We start from the raw sequence: 20947 nt of genomic DNA on the forward strand, positions 1-20947 counted from the left end.
ACCTTACTTCGAACCACCATCACTCAGCAATCATGGCATCTGAAGCACAGATGAAAAGTGAAATAGCGAGGCTTACCGGTAAAGTCTAGTGTTCACTATTATGTCCTCGAGCCTAATGATTCCATTAGCCACCATCAATTCTCACAAGGCTACATCTTCAGACCCATCAAGATCTCAAAGGAGCAATACCTACGTGAACCCCAATTACAAGCCAGTTTACAAGGCACGGAATACCTACATTCGCCCAGCAATACTACCGTCAGATAGCCGACCGTCGCAGTTGCATCAAGTGAAGGAAGTTGTCCTTAATGGCGTTGCCTTTCAGTCATCATCGCGGTCGCTTGTCCGTAAAGATCGTGAGCTCTTTTCTTCTTCCATCTATCAAGTGCTGAATGTTTTCTCGTAGTTCCGAGACCATCCGCGCAGAAATCACCAGCATCTACAGCTATACAACCACAATCGTTCTCAAGAAAGTCTGGTCACCTTATCGCCAACAACCGTGTATACAAGTCAAAGCCCATTCGCGGTCGACGAGGCACACCCGCCAATCGAAATATGACCCTGGCTAACAGCCGAAGGCCTTATCAGTCCGTCCCGCCACAGGACTCCCACCTCATGTTCAATCTGATTATTGTTCCCAGAGCCCGGAAACTCGCCCAGAAACGCATGAAGTATATCGACAAGCCATGCCCTCGGTTCTCTACCACAGGTGTGTTGCCACTCATTTTTCTCGGTTCATGTTCATCACGATTTCTTATACGCAGGTGTCTGCAGCCGCGGTCTTACGTGCATGTATAATCACGACCCCGACAAAGTGGCTATCTGCTGGAACTTCTTGCAAGGCAACTGTTCCAATAATGCTTGCCTCTTATCCCATGATCCGACACCTGAACGTACACCTCTATGTCTCCACTTCGCCAATAAGGGTCGCTGCACTCGCGAGAATTGTCCTTTTCCGCATGTCAATGTAGGCGCTCGCCAAGGCGTATGCCGCGATTTTGCTGTTCTCGGATACTGCGAGAAAGGACTGGACTGCGACAAACAGCACGTTAGAGAGTGCCCTGATTTTGCTGAGAAGGGTACTTGTACAACCAAGGGGTGCAAGCTTCCTCATGTTATCAGGGCTAACCGCAGGAAACCTGTAACGAGCTCAACAGGTGACCCAGCAAGTTTAATCTACAGTGATCCTACTCCCTCGACAATCCTCGGATCTGGCTCTAATGGTAACTCCCTTGAGAAACATTCGTCTGCTAATGGCCAGCTTGGCGATGAGTATGTATCACTGATTTTCATTGAAAGTGACGAAGATGACAGCGACGAAGATGAGGAGGAGGATGTGGAGGATGATGCCGACGTCGACGATGAACAGAACGTGTCTGAATCTGAAATACATCATATAGAGTAGCTATGTTTGTATTCTATCCAGAATCCTTCAATATGTATACCTTTGAATTCGTGAAATCTGGACTCGAACTGCTTGACTTGTAACCACCACATGCCCAGATGGGATTCGCACTTTGACGTGCCCTTAATACGATAATGTCAACTCTATTGCCCTTTCACACCAAGATTATCCAGGAAATTCATGACCCGTCTACTTCGGAACTAATTATTCTCGCTCGCGGACTGGGATTACGACGAATAATATGCACTCTTATGAAAATATACGATTCGCCACAGAACCTCGTCCTACTCGTGAATGCCACGCCAGAAGAAGAGACGGAAATCGGCGAAGAGCTGGGCATCATGGGCTGCAGGAAGCCAGGATTGCGAGTCGTTGGTTATGAGACTGGGACGAGCAAGGACAGGTGCGTCGTCTCTTTTTCTCTGTCGCCGCCGCCTTCCTCATCGTTAGCTAGGCAGAACCTGTACAAGAATGGCGGCCTCATATCAGTCACATCGCGTATCCTTGTAGTCGACATGTTACAGAATGACATTCCCATTAACCTCATAACAGGCATCATAGTGCTTCACGCGGAAAGGTGCGTTGCTATCACACCGTTACCTCAGCTGCTCATCTTTTTTACAGAGTCTCTCCTCTGCATCTGGTTTCATTCATTACGCGACTGTATCGTGAAAAGAATGACAGCGGATTCCTAAAGGCCTTCACCGACCAGCCGGAACACATCACTAGCGGTCTGTCACCTTTAAAGAATGTAATGAAGGAACTGAGGCTGAGGAAGGTTCACATATGGCCGAGGTAACGACATGTTTCTTCCACCGAATACACCACTCATTATCGTACAGGTTTCATCAAGATATCAAAAGAGTTCTAGAAAGAAAGCGTGCAGACGTTGTCGAACTATCACAGCATCTGACTACGTCAATGGAAGAGATCCACAGTGCTATTGTACAGTGCATGAACACGACTTTGGCTGAACTTCGACGGTCGCGTACAGAGGCAAGTCACTATATCTATCTTGATTCCCGTTAGCTTTGACATTAGTGTAGCTTGACCTCGACACATTGGCCCTTCCAGCGGCTTATTTCTCCTCCTTTGACCATATTGTCCGCAAACAGCTTGACCCAGTGTGGAACAAGGTCGGGTCCAGCACGAAAGCTCTTGTGCGAGACTTGGGCGTTCTCCGACGACTCGTATGGTATCTGCTCACTTACGACCCACTTCAGTTTCACTCTTTCTGTGAAACTCTCATTGCTTCCAACAGCACCTCCGCTGGAGGTGGAGCAAAAAGCCAATGGATGCTCACTGACACTGCCAACATTGTATTTTCAGTAGCTAAGCGCCGCTGTTTTACGTTGAGCGTCCCTACGGCTTCTCGACTGGATGACGACGATGATGCTTGGCAAGTCTTAGATGAGATACAGGGTAAGAGACCAGATACCAATGGTGACCATCCAAGGTGGATTCCGCCCCGTATGGATCCTGTGCTCGAAGAACTACCCAAGTGGAGTCTGCTCGCAGAGGTGCTGGAGGAGATTGAAGGAGAAATTATCAAAATCGAAGGTAATCGTGCGTTTAACAGTGCTCCTGGGACGAATACGACATTGGTTATGTGTTCGTCGATCACTACCTGCAACCTTTTGAATGAGTTTATGGCCTCCTTGGACCAGACACGACCAAAGGGGGAATGGGGAAGGAAGTTGATGATGAAGAAGTTGAAAACATGGTTGTTCTGGAAGAGCTGTGCTGCCAAAGACAGGAAAACTCCGACTCGGGGTACGAACCAGGGACAGGGAGATGATCTGGATGACGTTTTAGATGAAGCGCTGAAGAAGAAGGATAGAGATAAAGCTGATAGGAAAGCTAACAGACGCAGGATTAGAGGTGGTGGCCCTGGAGCTGCATCTTCGGGAAGGCAACCTAGCGAGGCACCTGAAGCTATTACTGAAGATCTGTGGGCAATTTCTACTACTTCTCTTGTTCCTGTTGCCTGATGTCTTTGTCCAGCTGGAACTATGGTGAACTCAAGCTTCTTAACGATGAAGATGTTGCGAATATTGTTGATCTCACTTCATTGAATTTTGAGCCCGACTTCGATGCACACTACGGTCTCCTACCGCCCGCCCAGACTGTTCTGATTCGACCGTATTCTGATGACACGGATGATAGGATGCTGGACGAGATCAAGCCGCGGTTCATCGTCATGTTCGAGCCTTGTATGGAGTTTATTCGGAGGGTAGAGGTAGGATTGGGTTCTTGTTCAATTTTCCTATCTGAGCAATGACGTTTCGTGATAACTCAGGTGTATAAGTGTTCAAATCCTGGCCTATCGGTACGTGTGTACCATATGGTGTACGCCAACTCGTGCGAAGAGCACAAGTACTTAGCGGGTATCCGCCGGGAGAAGGAGAGCTTTGAGCGGCTGATCAGAGAGCGAGGGGTATAGTTTTAACTCTTATTCGTGAAGATAGGCTGCTAATAACTTTGTTTCCCAAGTCAATGTTGTTGCCGATATTAGAGGACCCCAAGAAGGCATCATCCAGTGACGAGATAATCAAGACAATTAGTACAAGAATTGCAGGTGGCAGGAGAGAACTGAATAAGGACCCTTCTAGGGTATGTATGCCTTCCTTTAACAATGGCGACTTTGTCTTAGTGATCTCAGGTCATTGTGGACATGAGAGAGTTCCGGTCCACGCTACCGTCGCTACTGCATGCTACGAATCTGCTTGTTATTCCCGCGACCTTGACTGTCGGTGATTACATCTTGACACCGGAGATCTGCGTGGAAAGAAAGAGTTTGGCGGACCTTGTTTCTTCCTTTAACAATGGGCGTTTGTAAGTCCCACTTAATGCCGTCGTACCTAGAAGCTAATACCTGAGTCATAGGTACACGCAATGTGAACTGATGTCTGTTCATTACAAAAACCCGGTCTTACTCATTGAATTTGAAGAAGATAAGGCCTTCTCACTTGAGGTCAGTTCCAACGGGTCTCCGTTAACACATCAAGCGTCTTAACGTCATCCATAGATTATATCAGACATGAAGTCTTACGCCAAAACAAACAATCGATTTTCCTCAAAGAAGGCGACAGGGAATCCCACAGAGTATGATTATACATCTCCGTCGATCCAGTCAAAAATCGTGCTTCTCACCCTCACTTTTCCTCGTGTTCGCATAATATGGTCATCAAGTCCATACGCCACCGCTGAGATATTTAAGGACCTAAAGATGGACCGCGCAGAGCCTGATCCAGCGAAGGCAATAGCAATCGGTGCTGAAGAAGATCCCGATTCCGTCGCCGGTATCAATGCGGCTGCTGAAGAGCTGTTGAGGTCGCTCCCAGGCATATCAGCGAAGAACATAAAGTACGTGATGAGCAAAGTGAGGAACGTGAGAGAGCTTTGCGAGATGGATCTGAGGCGGGTGCAGGATATTTTGGGAGTGGCACCGGGAAAGGCATGCTATCAGTTTATACATAGAGGTGAACGTTAAAGTAAAAGCAAAATCTCGCAGTTAGCTGAGCTTGGAATCGGACCCCGCTCAGGACCAGAGCAGGAAGGATGCGGACCGACGCCAAGGAACAGTCCGTCGCAGTGATGGGTGCTCGACTGTGCTCGAGTAGCCTTATTTCAGGATCATAGGGGATAGCGACTGTCGCTGTAGACACATGGATGTGTGGGCACCAGCATCAGTGATTCCGGAACAAGGAGAGTCAAATGATCATGATATCACCGAATTCTCGTCCCACCATCCTTGCATAAAACAGCCATGTCTCCTTTGCCTCTGTCTCCCTTGCCTCTGCCGCTTTTATTCTTTCTTTAATCCCCTTATCATAACTGCCACCGGCACCCTAACTGCTCAGCTGTTCTCTTTCGATGCCAGAGTTCTCCACCACCATCGTCACTCTTTTCAACAAACGCACCGCCCAGGACCAGGTCAGGAGACTCTCCAATTGCCTTATCTGTCCTTTTTTGAATGTCTGTCTCTGTCACATAGGGCGGTTTGTTGAGTGGAAAGGATCCTACGGAGGTCAATACTAATGATCCAATCCGACTGTGGATCATTCAAGTCGGTGAGCGCGACCGCTGTCCGTGCACGCGCAGTCTGACAGAAATCTTCCTTGTAGGCATAATTGTCGCGACTGCGAGTTTTCTGAGCCTTGGACTACGCAAGATACGCCAGCCAAAGGTCATCGCGGAGGTTTTGGGTGGCATTCTTCTCGGTATGTTGCTCGTTAACTTTTTCTCACCTTGGCTCAGTTTCTTTAAGGTCCCACTGCATTTGGTGTGTTAGCCTTCCGTAAAACCTTTCCCATCTCTAATACTATCCAGGTCGCATACCTGGATTCACAGAGCACATATTTCCTCAGGACTCGCGGCCTTACCTGTCCCTAGTTGCCAACATTGGCCTATGCCTCTTTCTCTTCCTCGTTGGTCTCGAAATAGATGCGGGGGTCGTCATACGCAATGCTAGGCTCTCCGCTTCTGTCGGTCTGGCTGGTATGGCTCTTCCCTTCGGCCTGGGGGCAGCTTTGTCCTATCCTGTATATAAACAGTTCATCCCGGAAGACATCGCGTTTACACACTTCATGCTATTTGCTGGTGTCGCGTTTTCCATTACTGCCTTCCCAGTTCTTTGTCGGATTCTCACCGAACTCAAGCTCCTCGACACGACAGTTGGCATTGTCGTTCTTTCGGCCGGCGTCGCAAATGACATTGGTGAGAGCTTGCATGTCTGTTGTCCTGAAGGTATTCTCATATTCGATAGTGGGATGGACGCTTCTGGCCCTCTCAGTAGCCATGGTCAATGCGGGATCAGGCCTCACTGCTCTTTGGATATTGATGGTCTGTGTGGGCTGGACGCTTTTTTTGCTGCTCGGCGTTAAAAGGGCTCTGGCATGGTTAGCTCGGAAAACTGGATCCATTGAAAATGGCCCAACTATGTTCTTCATGACTGTGACTATTTTGCTGGTGTTCGGATCAGCTTTCTTCACAGATGTTATTGGCGTTCATGCTATCTTTGGTATGTTACATTTATGTTCGACTTTGCCTAATCCTGATACTAATGTAACTTCCGCGCAGGTGCCTTCCTTGCCGGAATCATTGTTCCTCGGGAAGGTAATTTGGCCATTCACTTGACCGAAAAGTTGGAAGACATGGTCTCAATTATCTTCCTTCCGCTTGTACGTTCCCTTAGACTTCGATCGTAGTTTGTTCTCATGGTACCGTTAGTATTTCACTCTGTCCGGTCTATCGACTGATCTAGGTCTCCTGAATAATGGTGCGTCACGAGTGTGGAATCAACAAGGACTTCTCTTACATATTCATATCTAGGAATAACTTGGGCCTACACAGTTGGTATCGTCTCAACGGCCTTCATTGGAAAGTTTGGTGGCTGTACCCTCTCCGCAAGGTTTGCGGCTCGTTTTAGCTGGCGAGAATCTGGCGCAATCGGCTCGTTGATGAGTTGCAAAGGGTAGGTGTATGTTTTTTCGCATTGTTCACAACATTAAGGTTACTACAGACTCGTGGAGCTCATCGTACTTAACGTCGGATTGTCTGCAGGCATTCTAACACAAAGAGTTTTCTCCATGTTTGTTCTAGAGGCTTTGATCCTCACGTTTGCCACCACACCTCTTGTTACCTTCTTTTACCCCCAGGAATGTCGTGTTCGTGTGGCTGCAACAGGAGCCAACTTTAACAACGTATCTGATGGGAATGAAGAAGAGCGGTCTTCGGGACGAATTCCAAGAGAGACCGAAGCAGGTTTATTCAAGACTCGGTTCACAGTCGTTCTCGACAAACTCGAGCATGTCCCAGGAATGATGGTCATGGCGCAGTTGATTCAGCAATCTATTCCTGCTATCCCCACTTCGGACGACAATGTGTCAGGATCCAAAAAGAGTTTGATGAGACTAAAGAGCGCAGCGCCTTCCATCGAAGCGCTCCGGCTCATCGAGCTCTCGGATCGTACCTCAGCGGTTATGAGGTCTTCGGCGGCCGAGTCGATATTGCTCAGCGATCCCCTTCTCTCCATTTTCAAGATGTTCGGTCAGCTTAATGATTTGGTCATGAGTACCGCATTGTCCATCGTACCATACGATGACCTCTCGCAATCCGTTGTGGACAACGCGTGCGATAGTGGCTCCGAGATGATCATGCTGCCTTGGCTTTCCTCTTCTACCTCCAATGATAATTATCTGCTCGAAAACATGACTGTGTCGCCCAGAAACCCTCCGAACAATCCATTCGAAGCTCTCTTCAGAACAAATGCACCCACAGATAAATCCGCAGCACTTCATTCACAGTTCGTTCGAGGTGTGTTCGCTTGTGCTAAAAAGGACGTCGCCCTCTTTGTAGATCAAAGCACTCCGGGAATGTTCATTGGCAGTTCTCATCATATATTCCTTCCCTTCTTCGGCGGTCCTGATGATCGTTTGGCAGTGGACTTTGCTGCTCAACTCTGCGAGAATCCGAAGACCACTGCGACAATTGTGCGGGTAATGAGACGAGATTCAGAAGTTCCTATAGCACCTGTCGAGGCTGCTCATATCGGTGAAGAGAAGGGAGCAGTGGAGGCACATGCTGAGCTTACCATTGCATCGGCAAGTATTTTTGCCTATGATCGACAGTTATCATCATGCTAATCTTACATTCAGGTCACAAATACCTTCCCAGATACTGTCTACGGGCACGCCACAACAGAGACCCGACTGCAGTCCGAAACGGCGGACAACATCATATGGAGCCGCTATACATCACCCACCCACACATCAGTATACCCCTCCCAGGAGGCACTCAAACGGATGGAATTTCGAGAGTTGATTTCACCTATTCCCTTGCATGCCATCATAGCAGCTGCGAATGAAGAGATTGAGGCGGTGAAGGGGAAACGCATGCTAGTCTTGATCGGTCGCTCGAGGAGGCTGGCGGTGGAGAGCCATTCTAAGGAGATGAAAGTACTGATGGACGAGCATGGCCATGTTGGATCAGAAGTGAAGAAGACTATGGGGGATGTGGCGACTTCCTTCATTCTGGCGAGATGTGGGTCGGGCGTGATTGTTGTTCAGACTGCAGCAAATCAGGGCTGATTCAAATGCATGACTTTCATGATGATTTTTCAGATATCTGTGATGTTCGTAGTATGTCCATATGACCGTTGTAAGTTGTCATAGTGCCTAATGCTCTGCTTCATTAATACCTCTTAAACGCAAGCAACTTCCGCCCAAATTGACTGAAAGAATTGATTTTGTGTACAGTACGAACACAATGAATCAAGAACATTATTTGGACAATAGGGAAAGAAAACATAAGCATATATGTGCCAGCGTCTCATATCAAAGTGCACTGTTGCCCTTACTGAGATCCCGCACCTTACCTAGAGGTGTTTTAGTCATGACAGTGAGGACTTCGAAGAGAACCTAGTATGCAATACCAGATCAACTTCCTAATATGTTCTGAATGCGTACTGATATACTTACATCGGCTGCTGCAATAGTTGTAAGTTCTGCATTGGTGTCATACGCAGGTGCGACTTCTACAATGTCAGCACCGACGAGATGAAGGCCGTCCAAACCCCTTAAGATTGTGCGAATCTCGCGAGTAGACCAGCCACCAGTCTCTGGCGTACCCGTGGCAGGAGCAAAGGCAGGGTCGATAGAGTCGATCTGATTTACAAATGAAAATCATGATCGACGGTTTCATAGAATTTGAAAACGGAGCTTACATCGATAGAGAGGTATACAGGTGCGTCCCCGACGGTCTCACGAATTTTCTTGATGATACCATCAGTGCCTGAATATCACCGTATTCAGTACGGTGGTCTTCCCACTAGAAATAATGGAAACTAACCGAGGGTATCGATCTCGCGGGCCTCAATGCGCTTGAAGCCCGCGTCGTCGTCATTGTCGTAATCCTCCAGCCCGGAAAGTGTCGTCCGAATTGCCCCGTGCTATAAAAAAAGGATGAACTAGGATCAAAGTACTCGGCGGTGAGAGAGACAAAGATGAAAGGGAGTGGGGGGTATAGATTACGAATCAGAACAGGAAGCACTTGCAATTGATGATCCATTCTTAATGAGACCTTCTTGGCTCGCCCAGTAGAAATATGTGCCGTGGTTGATGGCAGCGACGTCCGACGGGGCTCCTCCAAAAACAGAAGGCTTCCAAGTATCTGTATTTGTTTCAGCTAGGCGTCTAATGGTGCAGAAGGAGAGATTGCTACCCAGATGAGAATCAAAGTGGATGACAGAAATCGGACCGTAAGCAGAATAAACTGAACGCAAAAGGGGAAGAACAATGGTGTGGTCACCGCCAAGGGTAATGACACGGGGATGGTGTTTGCCGTCGATAGAGAGGGGCGTCAAGGCTTGGCCAGTCACAGAATCGTTCCCCAGAGGAGAGTATGTTTCGCGGTGCAGTAGTGCCTTGTGCCCTTCTTCAATCTGTTTAATGGCGACCTTGTTGTCGTAGGGTCTGTGGATCGATTAGCAAGAAGGGAGCAGACAGAGCAGACACGCACGTAACGGGAATATCGCCACAGTCCACGATTTTAAGCCCGGATTGGAACGGGTTAGACTCGAGAGGAACATTGTAGCCGCCATATAACGTTAAACGACGAGACCCAGTTCGAATTCCGGCTACCAAATGAACATTTTAGCATCATGACCATGACGAAGACACAATGAATGTTACCTGGACCGAAGCGTGCTCCAGGTCTGTAACTGGTACCGGTATCCTGGAGAAAAGAATAAGATAGTTAGTATAATAAGCGGATCCAACGGCTCACGAAGGGTGCACCAATGAAGGCAATATCGAACGACTCGCCCTTCTCTTTGGTGAGACACTGCACCCACGGCAATTTAGCGAAGGTGGTAATGCCAGAGAAGATGGCGTCAGCAGTGACTATAAGAAGAGATTAGCCTCATCAGATTAGATGGAAGATGTATGACGCTTGCCTTCGCCGGTACTGGTACGGTACAGAGGTTCAAGAGGATATTTGACATAGTCCAACGGCACCTGGTCTAGATGGCCATGGTGATGATGCTCGGCGCCAGACAGAGCCAAGAGGATCGCCAAATACACAGAAGAGAGCAGGTACTTCATGTTTTCGGTGCAAACAGATAACTCGAGGAATTTGAGTGAGGATGGAGCAAACCCCTTCCTTCTGTTTATAAAAAGGATCACAGAAGAATTTGAAACCAGAGCATAACTTGGCCTCGGGAAACTGTACAGATTCCGCAATGATTCCGTTTGTATCATGTAGACGCCGTTCCGTCAGTCTGCGTCGTGTTTTGCCTTGAGGCATTCCACACGTTCGGATTAAAGTGCGATCCAAATCAAATGCCGATAAGAAAACTAAAAATGACCTAACAGGAGCAGGGGAAATAGTACCAGTGCGAGGAGATCGGCAAAGTATTGATCCAAGGGGAAGAAAAACCCAAAGATTTGGGTGGATAAAGGCGGCTCAGAGTGAAAGGTAAATGTCAAGAGTTAGTTACGTTCCTGGGGCCCCTTCCTGCGACATGACTTCCCCCATCATTTCAAGCGAGACGACGCCCCTTCTTCAGAACGCTCTGGTGTCAGAAGCCGACCGTGACGCCGACGTTTCCTGGTCCTCTCCAACCGACGGTTTGCCGGAAGGAGGAAATGTGAGCCGGGTGCTTGGTCTAGACCACGTGAATTTTCACCTATTTGGGTCGCTCTTCGTCGATTCGATTCCTGGTCAGTGCATCCAAGTCAATAGCGAATTGCTGAATATTTACGAGGATACAGTTATTCTATCCTATATACTTCAAAACTCGATTCAAACTGCTTCAATTCTCATTGTGGGTTGGCTTGGCCCTGAAGAGCTGTCGGTTGCCGCATTTTCACTGATGTTGGCGTTTGTAACTGGCTAGTATATGGTTCCTTTCTCCGTACAAGGATGATCCCACTTTATTATATAGGCTGGTGCGTCGCACTGGGCGGTACGACGGCTCTCGATACTCTGGGGTCTCAGGCCTTTACCGGTGGCAGTCGTCCCACCGACTTGTCCATCCACTTTCAAAGATGCATCGTTTTGTTATGGATTCTCGTGATTCCTGTCTGCGTTCTATGGGCCTTCATCAAACCCATATTACTGGCGCTTGGTCAGCCTGAAAACCTTAGCAGTGACGTCCAGAGGTTCTTACGTGTGCTTATTATCGGTGCACCGGGATACATCGGCTTTGAGAGCTTAAAGAAGTATCTTCAATGTCAAGGCAAGTCCCAATTTATCGAAGACGAACTTCTGTAACATTTCATAAAGGGATCATGGGAGCCTCCACCGTTGTCCTCGCAGTCGTCTTCCCCATCAACATCGGATTGAATGTACTCTTGGTCCATTTCACATCTTTTGGCTTGTTGGGTTCTCCCGTTGCCTTATCTTTGACTTACTGGGTGGCATTTTTACTTCTTTCTGTCTACACGGCTTGGTCTCCTATTCATCGCCAGAATAGCTGCTGGGGAGGGTTGCAATTGAGTGCGGTATTCCATCCGCACAACTGCTATCTTTTCCTCAAGTTGGCTATTCCTGGAATCCTCATGGTTGGGACTGAATGGTAAGCAGTGAGTGCCTTGAAGTATTTTGGGGTCTTTAGGCAAATTCCAGGGCTGCCTTTGAGATTGTGGCACTGGCTGCAGGTCGTCTGGGCTCGCTTCCTCTTGCTGCACAATCCGTTATCATGACCACGGATCAAAGTACGTTACATTTGGCTGGGTACAGTGATAATTCTGAGTCATATCTCTGTAGTTCTTAACACGCTACCTTTTGGTATCGGAGTTGCGGCGTCCAATCGTGTGGGCAACCTCATAGGTGCTCGTTCTGCCGTCGGAGCAAAGAATGCTGCACACGCCTCTGCTTTACTGAGTGTGATAGTGGGCCTTCTTGTCATGAGTGTCATGATGGCTACCAAAGACGTAAGTAGTATCATTTTGATAGTTGACCAGTTGTGCTTAAGGAAAAGCAGGTATATGGTTATCTATTCAGTAATGATGAGGGTGTTGTTGACCTCGTCAGCAGAGTGATGCCATTAGTGGCATCCTTCCAAGTTGCTGATGGTCTTGCCGGATCCTGCGGAGGAGTGTTGCGTGGTCAAGGTAATCAACATCTCGTATTCCACTATCAGTCTCACGTTTTGTCAAGGTCGCCAGCATCTCGGCGCTTTGTTCAATCTCATTGCATATTATGTGCTCGCCTTACCGATGGGCATTACTCTTGCTTTCCGCTACGATCTTGGTCTCCAAGGTCTCTGGATTGGTACGTGGACTTGTCCAATACTTGTTTCCACTTCTCATCCTCTTTCCTTCATCAAGGTCAAGTCGTGGCATTGTTCACCGTCGGACTGGGTGAATATTCTGTGGTTTGGTTTGGAACTGATTGGGACCTTGAGATTCAGCGCGGCGTTGACAGAAACCGGGAGGAAGCGAAACGAAGATCTATTGGCAGGGCTTCTGGCGAAGAATGATCGTGCAACTATACCAGAATTAAGGAATAAATGCGTATTGTGCAGTTACAAACTTGCATGGCAATATTATACGGAAATTAGTAGCTTCCTTCCTAGTGGTAAAAAATGCTACTACATAAGTCATGTAACGATTGAAGAGTCGACTAAAAATCATGCCACCTATAGAGTAATGCTGTAAGATAAGAACAAAGTGGTTTGAATATTACCTAGCACATGTAGAACATGCGTTCCTCACGCTGAACTTTTTTCATCCATATTTGTGACATCGCCAACATTGTTTACAGGCCCATGGAACCATTTACGGGCGGATGTCACCCATGAGACCGTAGCAAAGATGAAAACAGCGGCGATGAGAACGATCGCGTAGTCTGAATGAAGGATCAACATGTGTCACTGAAGATAGGGAACTGCGGGCAGAAGTCACGTACTCATGTCCTTGGCAGTGGTGTGCTGGCCGGTGGGGAACAACAACAACAACACGATAAAGACGACCCATGATACTGCCACGGTGCCAATTGGAGTGGCCCAGCGACCCAATGTAAATGGGCCGGGGATGACATTATTCCGTCCGGAGGTAACACGCAAGAAAATGGGGACGATGTAAGAAGTATATAATCCGATGACGGAAGCACTGACCGGGGGACGGCATCAGTAAACAAGAAGAATTACAAAAATGATGCACACCCAGCAAGTGAGGTCAGAGCTGTCTCTGAGAACCCGAGTAATCCACAAATACCAGCGAAGAACATGACAAGCCAAGCTGCATTGACTGGTGTCTGGGTTCTGGGATGTATTTTCTTCCACCATCGAGAGCCAGGTAGCGCATTGTCTCTATGGAACTCGAAATCAGAGAAGGGTTAACTTTTCGGGAAAGGATTCTCAAACCTGGCAAAGGCGAATACTACGCGAGACGCATCTACGCCTTGTGCTGCACCCGTGACATACTACACAGAGGTCAGAAAAGGCACTAGTTTGAGAAAAAATACACACCTGAACAACGATGATGAATGACCATATGGTTAACATTCCCCGTTTTCCGAGCACATCCAGGAAAACTTGGCCCATAGGGAGAGGGAGCTCAGTTGCAAGTAGATCAGTGATGGATGGGATAGCGAATGATGTAGCAATTAAAATAATCCATCCAAGACCGGCGGTACCAGCAACAGCAGATATGATGGCAATAGGTGCTGCAACGTCGGCTCCGGAAACCTCCTCAGATATATGGGCAGCAGAGTCATCTGATTATATTCCTAGTAAGTAAGGTGCCTCGACGCCATCAAGATGACCCACATCCTGTCAACGTCCACATCGGCGCGGTGAAGGCTAATAAAAATGCCCAGCCGTCTAGAGGATAAATCTAAGCATGCAGAAGTAAAGTGTTGAAGGAACCTTACTGTTTGACCAGCCGGTATTGTTCTCGAAAAGGGTAAAAGCATCCTTGGTGGAGACCTTGTTGTCTCCCGAAGCAACCAGGAGGGCGATGATTGCGGAGACAGTTGTTCCGACTATATGTTAAACTAGGATCAGTGCTTAATGCCCGAAGCAATGATGACTCGCCGTTTATGATGACATAAAACAAGTTGAGGCGGGCTAGAATTCTGGTGGCCGCGGAACAGACAATGCCATGGGAGAACAAGATCGAAAGAAGAATACCAAAAGTTGCCCCAGAAGATAGATTTGTGGCACCGTCAGAGTTAACAGCAATAGCAGTTGTAATCATTTGAGCACAAGTATAATCAATCGAGCACACGAGCGTAATTTGACCGGTGATGTTAGCCCAACCTGGTGTGAGATGCACGTAAGCTAACGTTCAATGGTCCCACTATAAAATCGAACCTGTAATCCAGCTTGCTAAAGCTGAGTATTGGGGCGGTGCCAACTTGGCGGACCAATAATAAAGACCAGCGCTCGTTCTGACCGCGGGCATTAGCACCAGCCTCAAAGGTAAGGAAAAACATACGGCATCGAAGATGTCAGCTCTGCCATGGCTAGAGCTATGGTCATTACGAATATGCTAGGAATCAACCATCCAAAGACTAAGCCGACGTGCCCGCCTGATGGGATGAGCAGTCGCCATCAAGTCCTGTTGATCAAAGGGAGCAATAAACTTACCGCTCACGAGTCCAAATGATAGAGTAGAGGATACAGAAGCGACAACACCCATAATAGAAAAGGCGAATGCCACGGTCTCGATAAGCTACATTAAAAGTGAGCAGTGACTCGAATTCCATCGCAGATCAACGACTGACGGAAAATTCACGCTTGAACTCACTCTTATAGCCAAGTTCAGCGAGTTTCGCATCATCTGCATGCTGTGAAGGAGGATTAGAAACATCCTGGACCACAGTATGAACCGCAGTGTCGCTTTTGTCACCCTTGAGTAAAGAAGACATAGTGATGGTACAGAACAAGATAGGCTGGGAGTCTAAAGATAAAAAAATGCCATTTCGAGAAGATATTTATCTTTGTGAAGAGTCACATTGACAGGCTCCTATAGGCCGATAGCGTAGCCGAGGGGTTCGAGATAGGATTTCTGATATAGCCGAAAAGTTTGTTAGTGAGCGTTGAGTGCGCCTAGCAACGGGCGCGATCGAAAAGCACGTGGTGTAATTTCATGTGGCAGTGCTTATCTTTTTCTCAAGAAAGGCGTGGTTGGACTCGGATATGCGACCAGCAGATCGCTTAACCCAGCTCATCTTGCGTTAACAAACCAGAGTTTTATAATTTCTAACATTCGGGTTCTTCAAGCTTGGGGATTCAACGAGACTGCATACTATTCCCACGAATTTCCACTTGCGGTCATTTCAAAGCACAAACAGCGTTCCCCGAGGCAAACCTCGCGGTGGGATAACAGGCTAGCTCCTCGCGGACATCATGCTCTAGTCCTCAGACGTGTGTTGGACAATCTAATGTTCGTGTAAGCCACGGCTCACACCGGTAAAACCGCAAACTAAGCGGGCCTAATCATAAGGATGTGTAGGTAAAGTAATACTGTACATGTGCAGGCTTTTAGACGAACATTAACGGATTGATAGAGCATTGCATATTGATGAAGCAAGAGTCCGAAGCGTAAGTGCACCGTCAGTTGTCAGCCAATGTTTCCAACGTCTTGCTCCACTCTACCACCTTAGGATGAGCCATTACCTTGAATCAATGTTACCTCTGGGACCAGAATTTACGAATAATAAGATATACCTTGTTCGGATCAAAGTTGAGTACCTGTAGTCCTTGCAATGACGTAGCTCGAGACAAAGCGACGTACGCTTGGCCTATGCACATTTAGAACGTTACAGCTCGAAAACTAATCACGCTTGCCTTTCTCAAAGACCTTGCCCAGGTCGACCTTTACTCTATCTAACGTCTGTCCTTGTGATTTGTGGATCGACATAGCCCACGATAAGATCAACGGAAGCTTTTGGAGGTGCGCCAGGTAAGGACATGACGAAGATGATCCAAGACTGTTTGCGCACCTGCGATCGACTAACTTGCAGCTCGCCATTTGGCAGCTCTACCTTGGAAAGTTCGGGCATGATCAAAACCCTACGCCTTGTCCCGTGTGGCAGAACAAACTCGACTTCCGGATACAGTTGTACGGCGCCGACAACAGCGTTCTTTTTCGCAGGCTTAGACGGAGGCTTGGATGAAGGCTTGGACGATCCATCCTCCAAAAGGGCCTCAACATCGTCCTCAATCCCGTATGTCATTGGGTCGACGAATCGCAGAACCCGTCCCATAGAACCGTTCACCAAACTGTCATCCGTATTTTTTATGAGCATGACCTGGTATGGAGATGTCACTGAAGTTTCGAGATCGATGAAATAACTTCCTACCTGCGCATCCCTTCTCAATGTGAGTACCTCTGGAGCCATGAAATTTGACAACATTTTCTTTCCTGCTTCGGTCAAAGCCAGTGGACCACCGTCCACAGCAGTGTAGGTTCTGGCTTCTGTTTGCAGACTGCTCAAGCGTCCACTATTAGACCTATCGACTTCTTCGCGACGCGGGAATCTGGGATACGATTCAAATAACAGCCCTGTATTAAAATATCGTCACTCACAGTTCAGTCGGCCCAAGTCCATCATCGTACTCTATATTCCTTGCCAAGGAGCGGAATCTGGCGATTGATGTGGCGGACAAGCAGCCAAAACGCATTTCATTCAGCATGTTGACAAATTCTAGTCCAGAAGTTAATAGATACTATGCAGACACTGGCGGATGTCTCACTTTGATCTGTCTGCCTGAATACCTTTGTAAGATTAAACGTTCTCTTAATGGTTTCACTCCACAGTTTCGCCTCAAAAGCGAATTTGACGCCAGACTTTCCGACAGGTGGCAACTGGAAGAAATCGCCGGTCACAACGAGCTGTTGAGTATTTAGTGACAAATCTCAAAATATTATATGAACCAACTTGAATGCCTCCAAAGGGTTTCGTGGTACTTTTCAACCTACTTCCGACTTGAGCAATTTTATCGAAAAGATCACCGTCCACCATCGACACTGTATAATGTTCACTGGGCGTTCGCTAAAGAATGTGTGGAGTGCGAACCTTCATCAATGATCAAAACCTTCGTCCTTATCCACCGGGAATAAGCTTTTTTGTTTTTCTTGACTTTATTGACTAGTACGTCTGCGGAATCTGTACCAAGACCGATACCAGAGAAGGAATGGATCGTAACGCCTCCGATATTGCAAGCCGCGATACCTGTATGGCGGTGTAAGCAGCATTGAATCTATACACTTGGCGACCTTACCTGTGGAAGCGGTGATAGCAATAGCATCGGAAGACTTAGGCCATTTCTTCTTCAACGTTTTGATGATTTCGCGTAGGAGCACGGATTTCCCGGTACCTGCGAAGCTGTGCGTCAAGCAAAGAGTATCATATATGCGCTAATACACTCACCGGCACTACCCGTGTAAAACACACTTTCTCCATCTTCAACCAATTTGAGGATCCGCATCTGTTCCTGGCTCAGAACGACGGACACGACTGTTCTTTTCTTCTCCTTGCTTAAAGACAAGATGTAGGCCTCCTTTATGCCTGTATGTTTTGTTGCAGAAGATGAACGCTGGACCTTGGACTCCGGGGCTTCAGACCAGCTGTCTGGGAGCTTTCTGGCTTTTTTGGGGGGTGCAGAGTTAAGATCAGCGGCGGAAGGTTTACTGGGTCGCTTGTTCCACGACTTTGACGACGCTAGTGGCTCCTTCGACGGCATGGAAGTCGGAGACTTTTTCTCAGTAGAAACTGACTTGCCAGCGAGAGCATCCTGAATGTCTTTCAGCCGTTGTTGTTGGCCAGTAAGAGGCTTGGACCGGGATGCTGGAGGTGGACTGGGCGACCACTCGAACTCCTGAGAAGACTGCGGCATTACTGACGACGACGAAAAGTCGCGTTTGAACGTCCGCAGGCCGGATTGTGCTTTCGAAGACATTGTCACTATGGTCGTTGACGTTGAGGATGGTTGAGATTTGTCTTAGGAATTGTTTGCAGACAGTTTACATAAACCACGTGATCGCATTGACGCGTCTCGCGGTTGGTCACACAATCTTGACGGTTTTCGCGTACAACGACTCTACTACTTTCCCTACCTGCTCCAGCGTATCAATCGCAGCAATGTACATATTCTGGTGAAAAATCAGCGTGGCAAGAGCTTCCAATTGTCGGCCGTCTTACATCAGGCTTGGGCTCGTCGAACACGAGTAGGCATCCACGACCTTGGTCAAGTACACCATGGAAGACCTTGTCCAAAATCATTTGTGATAATCTGTGAGTTAGTGAGTGGACATGTTGAAAAACACCAAACAAGCGACGAACTTTGCCTCAACAGCTTGTCGACCTTGTCCGACAGTGTCGGCAACGTACTCAAGCTCTACCACTGAGTAAGGCTCAACGATTCTCAGCAAATTTTGCTCCAGGAGAGTGTCATATAGCGCCGCAAGATGTGATCGTATTGTAGGGTCGGACGACAATTCTGCAACGTAAGATCAGATGAAGCAGTCACATAGTCGCGAAATTCACGTACCGTCCTTGTAATCCCTCAGCGCTTTCTCGAAGTCAGCCAAATTCCTATCTTGATGAGCCCGCGCTACGGCCCTCATGCTTTCGACCTCTTTGAGCTGTGCGTATTTAACGGCCAGCTTTATTGAAAGCAAAGATGTGACATCCTCAGGCTACAAGGCGTATGTGAGAAAGCAGGAAAGCGATGTGAAAGACAACGTACAAGGTTGAGCATAACTTTGCACAAAAGCATGTATTTCAGAGCTCCGAGTGCTTTGCCATCATCTTCCCCTTGAGCAGACAGATTTTCAAAAGCTTCAAAGAAGTAAGAGTAGGCAGTCGTGTAGTCTTTGTCTTCGGCATGGAGGATACCTGCAGAGAAGGCATCAGGCTGCAGAATTTTCAAGACCTTGGAATACCGACCGGATTGAAGGTCAAGAGACGCTTGTAGGTATGGAGGACAGTAGATTGAATTGGCAGCGGTTCGTGAGGAAGTCAGAGCAGCCTAGGATACGGACATCAGTACTCTAAAAGTCATTCGAATATTTGGCACCCACCTTGGCTTTAGGAAGGTTTCCAATTCCTCGATACACCCTGCTCTCAAGCAGATGTACCTCCGTCAAGACCATCTTATCATCGAGGCGCTTGAGCTCAGTAAGCAAAGTTTCAATCATTGCTAACGCAGGCTTGTATTGCAATTCCTCCAGTTGTCTGCGAGGGCTCGAACGTCAGTTTGTGTCAGGTCAAGCGACTGAAAACACTAACAATCCCACTAGCCTCGTTTCCAAACTGTGCTTCAAAAATATCCTCTTCTCTTGCTTGGCCCACTCGATGTTGTCGTGCAAAACACTCATCTGCACTTGCTGGCTGTCAGGAATGGCATTGAAGTAGTCCAGAAGGGTGCGAACTGTATATTGCGCGACATTAGTATAGATGGTGGCAAATTGACTAAGATATTGACTCAGTTTGGCCGTTTTTGCCTTAGCCGTGGAGGACATAAATGATCTTGACAGCGTAATAACCTCCGCAACGCCCTGGGCATTCCTGTAAAGCATTCATAGGCTCAATACCCTTGTGAAGAACGTCGGAAACACAACACACTTCTGATCCCGGTAGAGTTGCCCAAGGTTGACAAGCGCGGTCTCCTGGTCCCTCAGCGTTTGCGTCTTCTGTTGCTGGACATCTTTTGAAGTACTCGGCGCCGACGAGGACGATGTCAGTATCTGCTTGTACAGAACCTCGGCACGCACAGAGTCGATCTTTAATGCAGCATCCGCTTCTGCCAAGAGCTGTGCCGTCGTCAGGGCAGACATGGGTAATGTGGAGAGGTGGAGAAATGAACAGATGCAAGGCGAACGCGCGTCGACACGCCCTGAGAACGTGATACCATTTTTAGTGGAGGTCATTGCCGTGCAACGCAAGCTCGGCCAAACAAACATCTCTAATGACGACCAGACTAAGGCACCGACCACAGGTTGAAGAAGAGGATGCATCGGCGCTGAAGCTTGGACCAGGTGCATATATAGCCATCTATTTTTCTTTTTCACTTACCAGGAAGACGGCAGAGTTCAACAATGCCGGTTGTCTACTCATTTCCGAGGTCAAATATCTTCTCGAGAACAGGGACAAGGATGCCCCAGATACTGCGTGCGTATGGCTGCTGTGTCGACGAATACGTGTTAAACGCTACATGATGGTAGAGTGTATAACAAAACATTAGACTATGTGAAAACATTCACGAAATTCAACACCACGGACTCCGCAAGTGCTGTTCGCGAGTACGTTCCGACGTAGACCAAGAATGGAAGGCTGATATCATTCAAGGACCCTGCGACGGGAGCCAGCCCTGACTCAGTTCGAGACCGCACAAATTGCCAATCTATGTCCTGCGACGGCAGAAGAGGCAAAGAGTGTTATTCCGAGGTGTGCAGGTGTCCAAACTTGATGTTTCCTGTGTTCACCGTCTCTTAGTCTCGTCAAAATCGACGACGATCGGCTCCAAGCCTTATTGGATGAAATTCAGACGATGCGGAAATTCCAGTCTTAGGCTGCGAGTATTAT

At 47.8% G+C, this 20947-nt stretch overlaps 11 protein-coding genes across 11 annotated transcripts; 5 read left to right on the top strand and 6 right to left on the bottom strand.

The window, feature by feature from the left end:
• Positions 1–13: 13 nt before the first annotated feature.
• On the top strand, positions 14–1405 carry BT62DRAFT_969988 (uncharacterized protein; the record flags this gene model as incomplete). Its single annotated transcript, XM_043188964.1, has 4 exons — positions 14–78; positions 129–356; positions 407–709; positions 765–1405. Exons 1-4 carry the CDS (start codon positions 33–35, stop codon positions 1403–1405), a joined length of 1218 nt encoding a protein of 405 aa, XP_043038379.1. The 5' UTR covers positions 14–32.
• A 134-nt stretch (positions 1406–1539) lies between these two features.
• On the top strand, positions 1540–4898 carry BT62DRAFT_981292 (uncharacterized protein; the record flags this gene model as incomplete). The annotated part of the gene is made up of 11 exons (XM_043189587.1): positions 1540–1808; positions 1860–1982; positions 2030–2200; positions 2248–2401; positions 2452–3356; positions 3410–3644; positions 3705–3842; positions 3923–4018; positions 4068–4240; positions 4292–4379; positions 4434–4898. The coding sequence occupies 11 exons, from the start codon at positions 1540–1542 to the stop codon at positions 4896–4898; spliced, it is 2817 nt and encodes a 938-aa protein (XP_043038380.1).
• A 262-nt stretch (positions 4899–5160) lies between these two features.
• BT62DRAFT_195878 (uncharacterized protein) lies at positions 5161–8585 on the top strand. Its single transcript, XM_043180015.1, has 11 exons — positions 5161–5341; positions 5403–5478; positions 5533–5628; positions 5676–5690; positions 5738–6124; positions 6174–6428; positions 6488–6588; positions 6638–6686; positions 6740–6881; positions 6930–8010; positions 8065–8585. Exons 1-11 carry the CDS (start codon positions 5282–5284, stop codon positions 8494–8496), a joined length of 2694 nt encoding a protein of 897 aa, XP_043038381.1. The 5' UTR covers positions 5161–5281; the 3' UTR covers positions 8497–8585.
• A 29-nt stretch (positions 8586–8614) lies between these two features.
• Positions 8615–10601, bottom strand: BT62DRAFT_987524 (agmatinase). Its single transcript, XM_043190071.1, has 10 exons — positions 10362–10601; positions 10193–10308; positions 10099–10141; positions 9926–10043; positions 9629–9879; positions 9462–9577; positions 9257–9356; positions 9132–9199; positions 8887–9072; positions 8615–8826 (listed from the first exon to the last, which is right to left on the bottom strand). Exons 1-10 carry the CDS (start codon positions 10507–10509, stop codon positions 8743–8745), a joined length of 1230 nt encoding a protein of 409 aa, XP_043038382.1. The 5' UTR covers positions 10510–10601; the 3' UTR covers positions 8615–8742.
• Positions 10602–10877: 276 nt separating this feature from the next.
• BT62DRAFT_933289 (MOP flippase) lies at positions 10878–13049 on the top strand. Its single transcript, XM_043186526.1, has 8 exons — positions 10878–11127; positions 11179–11645; positions 11693–11984; positions 12035–12123; positions 12176–12342; positions 12393–12522; positions 12569–12682; positions 12739–13049. The coding sequence occupies exons 2-8, from the start codon at positions 11330–11332 to the stop codon at positions 12888–12890; spliced, it is 1260 nt and encodes a 419-aa protein (XP_043038383.1). The 5' UTR covers positions 10878–11127; positions 11179–11329; the 3' UTR covers positions 12891–13049.
• Positions 13050–13121: 72 nt separating this feature from the next.
• Positions 13122–15283, bottom strand: BT62DRAFT_987526 (amino acid transporter; the record flags this gene model as incomplete). The annotated part of the gene is made up of 12 exons (XM_043190072.1): positions 13122–13258; positions 13319–13521; positions 13575–13721; positions 13776–13834; positions 13881–14128; positions 14181–14234; positions 14285–14395; positions 14448–14672; positions 14727–14803; positions 14851–14944; positions 15003–15087; positions 15140–15283. 12 exons carry the CDS (start codon positions 15281–15283, stop codon positions 13122–13124), a joined length of 1584 nt encoding a protein of 527 aa, XP_043038384.1.
• Positions 15284–16057: 774 nt separating this feature from the next.
• BT62DRAFT_196572 (uncharacterized protein) lies at positions 16058–16938 on the bottom strand. The gene has a single exon (XM_043180017.1). The coding sequence runs from the start codon at positions 16772–16774 to the stop codon at positions 16241–16243; it is 534 nt and encodes a 177-aa protein (XP_043038385.1). The 5' UTR covers positions 16775–16938; the 3' UTR covers positions 16058–16240.
• BT62DRAFT_196568 (uncharacterized protein) lies at positions 16859–17568 on the bottom strand. The gene is made up of 4 exons (XM_043180016.1): positions 17438–17568; positions 17300–17388; positions 17115–17226; positions 16859–17065 (listed from the first exon to the last, which is right to left on the bottom strand). The coding sequence occupies exons 2-4, from the start codon at positions 17381–17383 to the stop codon at positions 16944–16946; spliced, it is 318 nt and encodes a 105-aa protein (XP_043038386.1). The 5' UTR covers positions 17384–17388; positions 17438–17568; the 3' UTR covers positions 16859–16943.
• On the bottom strand, positions 17503–18104 carry BT62DRAFT_898790 (uncharacterized protein; the record flags this gene model as incomplete). The annotated part of the gene is made up of 2 exons (XM_043183346.1): positions 17503–17738; positions 17792–18104. The coding sequence occupies 2 exons, from the start codon at positions 18102–18104 to the stop codon at positions 17503–17505; spliced, it is 549 nt and encodes a 182-aa protein (XP_043038387.1).
• Positions 18105–18359: 255 nt separating this feature from the next.
• On the bottom strand, positions 18360–20251 carry BT62DRAFT_933291 (PCI-domain-containing protein). The gene is made up of 10 exons (XM_043186527.1): positions 19988–20251; positions 19848–19930; positions 19652–19793; positions 19444–19597; positions 19310–19391; positions 19110–19258; positions 18912–19059; positions 18704–18860; positions 18563–18653; positions 18360–18513 (listed from the first exon to the last, which is right to left on the bottom strand). Exons 1-10 carry the CDS (start codon positions 20197–20199, stop codon positions 18427–18429), a joined length of 1305 nt encoding a protein of 434 aa, XP_043038388.1. The 5' UTR covers positions 20200–20251; the 3' UTR covers positions 18360–18426.
• Positions 20252–20330: 79 nt separating this feature from the next.
• On the top strand, positions 20331–20933 carry BT62DRAFT_898416 (uncharacterized protein; the record flags this gene model as incomplete). The annotated part of the gene is made up of 5 exons (XM_043183335.1): positions 20331–20400; positions 20452–20533; positions 20587–20664; positions 20711–20809; positions 20858–20933. 5 exons carry the CDS (start codon positions 20331–20333, stop codon positions 20931–20933), a joined length of 405 nt encoding a protein of 134 aa, XP_043038389.1.
• Between the last annotated feature and the right edge of the window lie 14 nt (positions 20934–20947).

The sequence above is a fragment of the Guyanagaster necrorhizus genome (genome assembly GCF_019112545.1).
Source record: "Guyanagaster necrorhizus MCA 3950 unplaced genomic scaffold BT62scaffold_16, whole genome shotgun sequence".
Taxonomy (NCBI): Eukaryota; Fungi; Basidiomycota; class Agaricomycetes; order Agaricales; family Physalacriaceae; genus Guyanagaster; species Guyanagaster necrorhizus.

Excerpts from the sequence above, each read along its gene's own strand:
- BT62DRAFT_195878 (XM_043180015.1), top strand. The coding sequence starts at position 5,282 with ATGCCAGAGTTCTCCACCACCATCGTCACTCTTTTCAACAAACGCACC. Across the intron at positions 5,342-5,402 it reads AACGCACCGCCCAGGACCAG|GGCGGTTTGTTGAGTGGAAA; the intron begins GTCAGGAGACTC and ends TCTGTCACATAG. Across the intron at positions 6,882-6,929 it reads TCGTTGATGAGTTGCAAAGG|ACTCGTGGAGCTCATCGTAC; the intron begins GTAGGTGTATGT and ends AGGTTACTACAG.
- BT62DRAFT_987524 (XM_043190071.1), bottom strand. The coding sequence starts at position 10,509 with ATGAAGTACCTGCTCTCTTCTGTGTATTTGGCGATCCTCTTGGCTCTG. Across the intron at positions 9,357-9,461 it reads TTAAGAATGGATCATCAATT|CACGGGGCAATTCGGACGAC; the intron begins GCAAGTGCTTCC and ends CTTTTTTTATAG. Across the intron at positions 9,073-9,131 it reads CTGTATACCTCTCTATCGAT|ATCGACTCTATCGACCCTGC; the intron begins GTAAGCTCCGTT and ends TTTGTAAATCAG.
- BT62DRAFT_933289 (XM_043186526.1), top strand. The coding sequence starts at position 11,330 with ATGATCCCACTTTATTATATAGGCTGGTGCGTCGCACTGGGCGGTACG. Across the intron at positions 11,985-12,034 it reads CTCATGGTTGGGACTGAATG|GGCTGCCTTTGAGATTGTGG; the intron begins GTAAGCAGTGAG and ends GGCAAATTCCAG. Across the intron at positions 12,683-12,738 it reads TCTCCAAGGTCTCTGGATTG|GTCAAGTCGTGGCATTGTTC; the intron begins GTACGTGGACTT and ends TCCTTCATCAAG.
- BT62DRAFT_196572 (XM_043180017.1), bottom strand. The coding sequence starts at position 16,774 with ATGTTGTCAAATTTCATGGCTCCAGAGGTACTCACATTGAGAAGGGAT.
- BT62DRAFT_196568 (XM_043180016.1), bottom strand. The coding sequence starts at position 17,383 with ATGGTGGACGGTGATCTTTTCGATAAAATTGCTCAAGTCGGAAGTAGG. Across the intron at positions 17,227-17,299 it reads AACCCTTTGGAGGCATTCAA|TTGCCACCTGTCGGAAAGTC; the intron begins GTTGGTTCATAT and ends GATTTCTTCCAG. Across the intron at positions 17,066-17,114 it reads ATTCAGGCAGACAGATCAAA|AATTTGTCAACATGCTGAAT; the intron begins GTGAGACATCCG and ends CTTCTGGACTAG.
- BT62DRAFT_933291 (XM_043186527.1), bottom strand. The coding sequence starts at position 20,199 with ATGTCTGCCCTGACGACGGCACAGCTCTTGGCAGAAGCGGATGCTGCA. Across the intron at positions 19,259-19,309 it reads GTCTCTTGACCTTCAATCCG|GTATCCTCCATGCCGAAGAC; the intron begins GTCGGTATTCCA and ends CCTTCTCTGCAG. Across the intron at positions 18,514-18,562 it reads TCGACGAGCCCAAGCCTGAT|AATATGTACATTGCTGCGAT; the intron begins GTAAGACGGCCG and ends ATTTTTCACCAG.